The sequence below is a fragment of the Arachis ipaensis genome, chromosome B03 (genome assembly GCF_000816755.2).
Source record: "Arachis ipaensis cultivar K30076 chromosome B03, Araip1.1, whole genome shotgun sequence".
In the NCBI taxonomy this organism is placed as follows: Eukaryota; Viridiplantae; Streptophyta; class Magnoliopsida; order Fabales; family Fabaceae; genus Arachis; species Arachis ipaensis.
The window spans coordinates 128,074,014-128,080,072 of record NC_029787.2 but is presented as its reverse complement, the minus strand read 5'-3'; the positions used below and the strand labels follow the sequence as shown (position 1 = coordinate 128,080,072).

At 36.9% G+C, this 6,059-nt stretch overlaps 3 protein-coding genes across 5 annotated transcripts in view; 1 reads left to right on the top strand and 2 right to left on the bottom strand.

Annotated features, from left to right (window-relative positions):
- LOC107631806 (ankyrin repeat-containing protein At2g01680) overlaps positions 1 to 462 on the bottom strand; it is a 5,338-nt gene extending 4,876 nt beyond the window's left edge. The window contains exon 1 of the mRNA XM_021119758.1: positions 1 to 462. Coding sequence (XP_020975417.1) covers positions 1 to 187 — 187 coding nt within the window. The 5' untranslated portion in view covers positions 188 to 462.
- On the bottom strand, positions 1,661 to 5,183 carry LOC107631807 (ubiquitin fusion degradation protein 1 homolog). Of its 2 annotated transcripts, none has more exons than XM_021119757.1 (10): positions 5,026 to 5,183; positions 4,740 to 4,793; positions 4,467 to 4,544; positions 4,243 to 4,267; positions 4,108 to 4,140; positions 3,883 to 4,004; positions 3,632 to 3,777; positions 2,791 to 3,014; positions 2,150 to 2,400; positions 1,661 to 2,042 (listed from the first exon to the last, which is right to left on the bottom strand). In XM_021119757.1, the coding sequence occupies exons 2-10, from the start codon at positions 4,740 to 4,742 to the stop codon at positions 1,953 to 1,955; spliced, it is 972 nt and encodes a 323-aa protein (XP_020975416.1). In that variant the 5' UTR covers positions 4,743 to 4,793; positions 5,026 to 5,183; the 3' UTR covers positions 1,661 to 1,952. The 2 variants fall into 2 exon arrangements, with proteins under 2 accessions (XP_020975416.1, XP_016190850.1); XM_016335364.2 differs by having other exon boundaries at positions 3,632 to 3,762.
- Positions 5,311 to 6,059, top strand: part of LOC107631808 (NADH dehydrogenase [ubiquinone] iron-sulfur protein 8, mitochondrial) — a 3,445-nt gene continuing 2,696 nt past the window's right edge. Inside the window, exons 1-2 of one of the 2 annotated variants that reach the window (XM_016335366.2) lie at positions 5,311 to 5,466; positions 5,766 to 5,846. In XM_016335366.2, coding sequence (XP_016190852.1) covers positions 5,793 to 5,846 — 54 coding nt within the window. In that variant the 5' untranslated portion in view covers positions 5,311 to 5,466; positions 5,766 to 5,792. Of the gene's footprint in view, positions 5,467 to 5,762; positions 5,847 to 6,059 lie in introns of both variants that reach the window. The other variant, XM_016335365.2, reaches the window with a different exon arrangement.

The window sequence follows — 6,059 nt, the reverse complement described above, 5'->3', positions numbered from 1 at the left end:
CAGCATCGTTCTGAAGGGACATCACGTCAGAAATCGATGAAGATGATGCATCTGAAGCACAAGAACAAGACTCTTCCTTTCTCAGCTGCTCCACCAGCTTCTTCAGCTCATCAAGGTCTCCAGATCGAACGGTCGAGAACAACGATTGGTGTGTTATGAACCGCAGAGCCTTCGAAGACTCCATCATCAACAACCACTCCTATTCTCTACTGCAAAAAAAATCCAATCTTGTCGTTCTTCTTCTCCTTGGACTATCTTGCAGTTCAAGTCAATTCTCCCTGTCTTCCATCTCAATTGTTTTCCCGTGTGACCCAGATGAGAAGCAAATGGAAATGGGGGAAAAGTGTGAAACTTTACCGTGTTCTTGCTTTATCGGTGCACCAATTGATAGAGAGAAGAAGAGAGAGAAGGTAGTGGATGTGTGCACCAAGTGGCGGTTCTCAATTATTTGTATGTATCTGTTAAAATTAATTAAAGATGTTAATAATTTTGATGACGGAGTGGGGACACTGGAGTCTTAGTTACAGAGAAAATCCATGTGGGTATGATGCCATTGACTTTTTCAATAGATTCTTGCTTTACGACAATTCGGTTCTTCAATTACTGAATTACATGTCTACAACACTCTGCATTTGCATATGCGTGTTTGTGTTACATAAACTAATTAAGTAATGGGGCACTAATATCTAATCTAATCATGATAATTCGGTTTAAGATATCATCATTCATGTGTTACAGAAACCATGTTAATAAGCATGATCCCTCTCTCGATATGACTAATTTATCGCACAATGAAACTACTATTGTCTTTCATATTTGTCATTTAGCTGCTTGGTTTAGTAAATTGAAATCCAATTTTATTATTCCACATTGTAACGAGGTAGTATAGTAACAAAATATGCTAGAGCTGGTTACTTTATTTGATTCAAGACCTTTCCTCGCGATTTGAGAAGTTAGTTGTTTTAAATATTTCCTTTTATAGTTAGTACGATATATTTCCTTTATAAAGGGAAAAGTTTGAATTACCCCAATATCTATAAGGGAAAGGAGAGCGATAAAAAAAATTTCCGACTTTTATTTATTTATTTTTTATCTGAAGTTTCTAATTTATAGAGGAAAAGATACCAAAGAGTTCAAATTTTAATAAAGTGATATGATATACTCATTAATGCCACTATTGTCAAAATAGTTTTCTGGGATCGATGTAGCATTACAATTTAAAAAGAGGAAGATAGATTCCTTACAAGTGCTAGATTCCAACTTCCAACAAATCCACCTCACTCTTGTAATGCAGCTACTTTGTTTATAGACTTCGTTCGGCTTTGATCTCGTCATATAAACAGTACTAATTTTTGGCCTTTAATTTGGTTACTTTCCTCGTACCAATCAAGATCGGTGCCAGCACAAAAACTGTAAGCTAATTCTGCTGAACAGCTAGAAGTAGAAGGCTTAAATTGTTTTCAACAACTAAAGTCGAAAGCATACTGTTGCATCCTGCATGACATTTCTCTTCCAATCCTAAAAACTAATTATAAATCACTTGTACTATAATATTGTGCCCAAACGATCCTATTATTTATCATTCTAATTAGTTATCATATCTTCAATTTCTCTAAATATAATAAATAAATTGACGAATAAAAAATGGAAGTCAGTTCACTAATTGGAAAGAAGCCAATTAAATTACTCGCACCCCTCTTTAATATCATAAAGCAAAATAATTCGAGCACGGTTACCTCCCACACAACATGATTGAAAACTTTCTTCAGTTGTCAAGAACTTTCATCCACAAACCATCAAGGAAACTGTAGTAATTTCTAGCGTCTACTGGGTCTTATAATCTGCTTATATTACACTGAAAAATACATAGTTCTGCAGTAGACCGGGATCCTTGCACCGATGAACGAAATAAATTACATTATAAAGTTATGAAAGCAATGATATTATATAAATTAACCCCGTAAAGAATACTTCTTTCCAGTGAAAGGCTGAAATTTATTTTCTTCTTTCTCTTTAGGTGGCTCTTCTTTTGACTGTTTTGCCTGCAAAGACAAATTGTAGAACTTAGCAGTCCGTCAAAGAACACAAGGCACAATGAGTTCGAAGATAGCATATAATTTGAAATATAAGCAATAAGTTGCAGAATTACTTTTCCCGTATCTTTAGTACGGTTTGCATTTGACCCAAACACAAGCTTGCCCTGAGCTTGACGAGCATTACTTTGTGAGCTAGACGCTGCAGACGACTGTGAATTAGCATTTGGAACATCAGGTTTCTTGTCCTTAGAACCCGAAGAAGAAACTGGAGGAGGCTGATAGTTCAATGGCTTTCCATCCAAGCGTCTCCCAGCCCCAGAAAATGGGTTAAACTTGGGCTCAGTCTCAGCAGGGGTCTCTTCAACTGTAGAAATAAATAAATAAATACAAGTTGAAGTCTTCAAAACAGAAGAAGCACTAATACTGTGATCTTGACTATTGAGGAGCATCAATGTATGTAAACAACACGAGCTTCAACTTCAACAAGTATTTGTTACCAAAAAATTTCCAAGTCTTGGTAAGATACTTAAACAATAATATTTTCCACATTACCCTCTGTCAAAGTTACAAAATTCTGTAATACTTTTTTCTAAAGTATTGTGGACCGCCACAGTGATAGAGGAAATCAATCTGGAGAGAGAGAGTAGACAAAAATGCTCTGGCATAACAACACCCCCTCCACCCCCCACAACAAAACAAACAAAACAAAAACCCACATACGCACACAGCACACAAATAAGTTCATGCTACGTACCAGCAGCTGCTGCCTTGCCTGAAGAAGCTGGTAGAGAGGGCTTTTCAGGTTCCTTATAATCTAGAGGAGGAGCAAAGTCCACCTCACAGTCAGTCTCAATGATGCTTATAGCATTGGCAGGCTTTGTTTCTATAATATCTATGTAATACTTCTTGTTGTTGTAAGCAACCATAATGCTATCTCCGGTGGTCAAGCAGGAAAAATTCCTCAATGTTGTTTCTAATCTGCATTAAAAAGTACAGATATCTACATGAAGATCTAATGCCAGCCAATATGGAAATGAAATACAGAGCTAATGGCGATGTGAAGACACAAACAAAACAATACAAAACCATAGGGAACAAGCAATAATTACTTCCTAGGTCCACTTGTCTACAGGAATTTAATAAACAGTAATATCAAGCTGTACGCCATTTTATATATAGTACTATTAGTTCCCACACACTTTTTACATTTCAGTACATAACACAAATGAAGAACATAGATATCAATCACCAAACATGCAAATGTTCTTGAAATCAGGAAATGAGAAGTCACTGATATATCAATATGACCACCAAATAAGATTCACTTTATCTCTTTATAAACAACCACCAAACATGGATTAACATGCCATCTTTTTTTTTTGTTTGTGTTGGGGGGGGGGGGGAGGTCTAGCTCAATTTTCAAATCCGAAGTTTTGCACCAAACATAAAAAAATTCCTACCAAAAGCTTCTGATGGCTACTTGGTAATGAAACTATCAAAATACCAAAATTCCACCCTTGCAATAGACACTCACATTGATCAAGTAATAGTATAGCCATATTAATCTTACATCCAAAAACATAATAACCACTCACATAGCTTTAGGATTAGAAATATCCAAGAAATCCTTTGTGTGAGGCTGTAACTTAACATATGTCCCCTTCGGTAGGGTCACATTTTTCACTCTTACAATGCTCCCCTCTTGTAGAAGCATGTTCTCCATCATCTGTAAATCAACTAACTTAGAAGAAGCATCATCTACTAGAAGAACTAAAATTCAAGGTAGAACCAACCAAGTGAACAAGCTAACAAGCATATTCACTAACAATTACTTTTGAATGCCTACCCAATATGGCATGTATATCATGCCTTCTTCTGCTATGAACTCCAAAACTCCACAGTGAGAAACCCGCTCAGCAGCATCATTCCGAAGTTCAAACAACATTGGATAATCAATATGCAGTGATGCTGCAAATTAAAATTGATATTAGTACAATAGACTCATCAATCATGTGGGGGGGAAAAACACTACGCAACATATACAAAGACTGAAAGAGGTAACATAACTTACCTAGACGATCAAGTGCTGATGGAGGCATTATAACTGAAGCACAAAAGAAAAGAAAAGAATTTGATTTTTATCTCAGAAAGGGAACAAACAACACATGATATTCCAATCAGATCAAGCATGGACACAGAAACTTACTTTTATCACCACTTTCGAGTTGGGGCTGCAAGTTTAATAGGAGAAAAAGAGAAAGAACCAAAAAAAGTAAGATTACTTTAAGAAATATTTGTTTTAAGATACCTACAAACTCTATGCATTAGCTGTTACAGGTTAAGCCAATTTGATTGGTGATCCTTAGAATTGAAATCTCATATTTAATTGCCAAGAAAAACTTAGCAAGGGATGCATAAAGTTAATGCTACCTTCTCAATAAACGAAGCAGGGTAACATCGGTAAGTCTGCTCAAATGATGTCCCATGATATCCATATCCATCAAAAAACTGTGACAAGTGTAGAGCCCAGTAGATAGATAAATTAAAATTAAACCACAAGATAATATCATCATCATCATCACTACATCCATATTCTACATCTTTGCACGCAATCAGAACAGCAAAAAAGGAGCTGAGATAAATCATCAATGAGCTAAACAATATAAATTATCCTTTGTGGCAATATTACATTAGAAAGCATACCATTTTTTGCTATTGCTGTGATTATTAGACAAGAGGATCAACCCTGACTGCACCCTGTAACAAGAGTAAACCACGATTAGCTGGAATCAAAATTAGACGAAACCCTAGGAGAAAGGGAAGCGTGCGAAGCATTCCGATTCCCTAGGTGGCAGAAACACTATCATAGTACAGTCCAGTTGCATGGACGGGGAAGATTGGATTTAGGGAATTGAACCAAACAAATTGGAATTAGCGAGGAAATAGAGAAACGAAAAGGGAAGGGAACAGAAGGGAAGGAATGAATCACCTGAAGTTAGCTTGATCTGAAAACAGAAGAAGAAGTGAGAAAGAAGCAAAGAAGAAAGGGGATTAAGGAATATTTTTGAGTTCTCGGCAGTAGGTGGTAGATGATGATCAGCGAAACCCAACCCAAACGGCTGTGCTTAGGTGCGTGACGTGCACGCTATCTCACTGCTCTGCTTCTGTTTCTGCCCATTCTTTGGGCCCTTTTTAGGCCCAAACGTAATGGGTACACATATGGGCAGGAACCGAGGCCCAAATATATGTGACCAAAACATATTATGTCGGTTCACGGCGGCCCAAAAATAATATGGCCTTAATCGGCTGTTTGGCATCTTTGATTAATTGATTCCCGAATTTGCATCTCCCATTTCTGAACCACGAAATCGCAACACAGCACTAACCTGAAAGAGTTGCAGAGAAGAAGGAATCCACGTTACCGCTGCTGGTACCACACTCTCCCTTATTTCCATTTTACTTTCCTTTTCCCTTTGCACAATGTGATTCAATTAGGGTTTAATACATAGCTACGATAACGATTTCGATTTGAAAATAATCACTATCCATCTCAAATCTCTTATCTTAGGGTTCTTGGTAATAAATTCGAGCAAGTCTTCGCTATCTCTGTATTTTGATTTCATCAATTTCCTTTGATTAAACCAAACTTGTGTATTTAGTAATTTGAAATAAACAGTGTAAGAACTGTTCCAGATTTTTTTTTTTAATTCTCCGGTTTTGGGACAGTAGCTTGTCGTTGCACCTGGCTTGGTAGAAATGGCAGCATTCTTGGCTCGGAAGTCACTTCTTGCTCTTCGTACCCGCCAGCTGGTAAGATTCATTTGATTTTCCATTCATGAATCATAAATTCACCACTCCCAGCTCCTAGTTCCCTGTATTGTTTTTTAGAATTAAAATAAGTAAGAACACAAAACTCGGAATTAGATGTTGGGGAAGTTAAGAGACCCAAATGATTATTTGTATACAGTGAATATCTTCCCCTAGCATCCTAATTTCGTTTCTTTGATTTCAGCAGGTAACCGT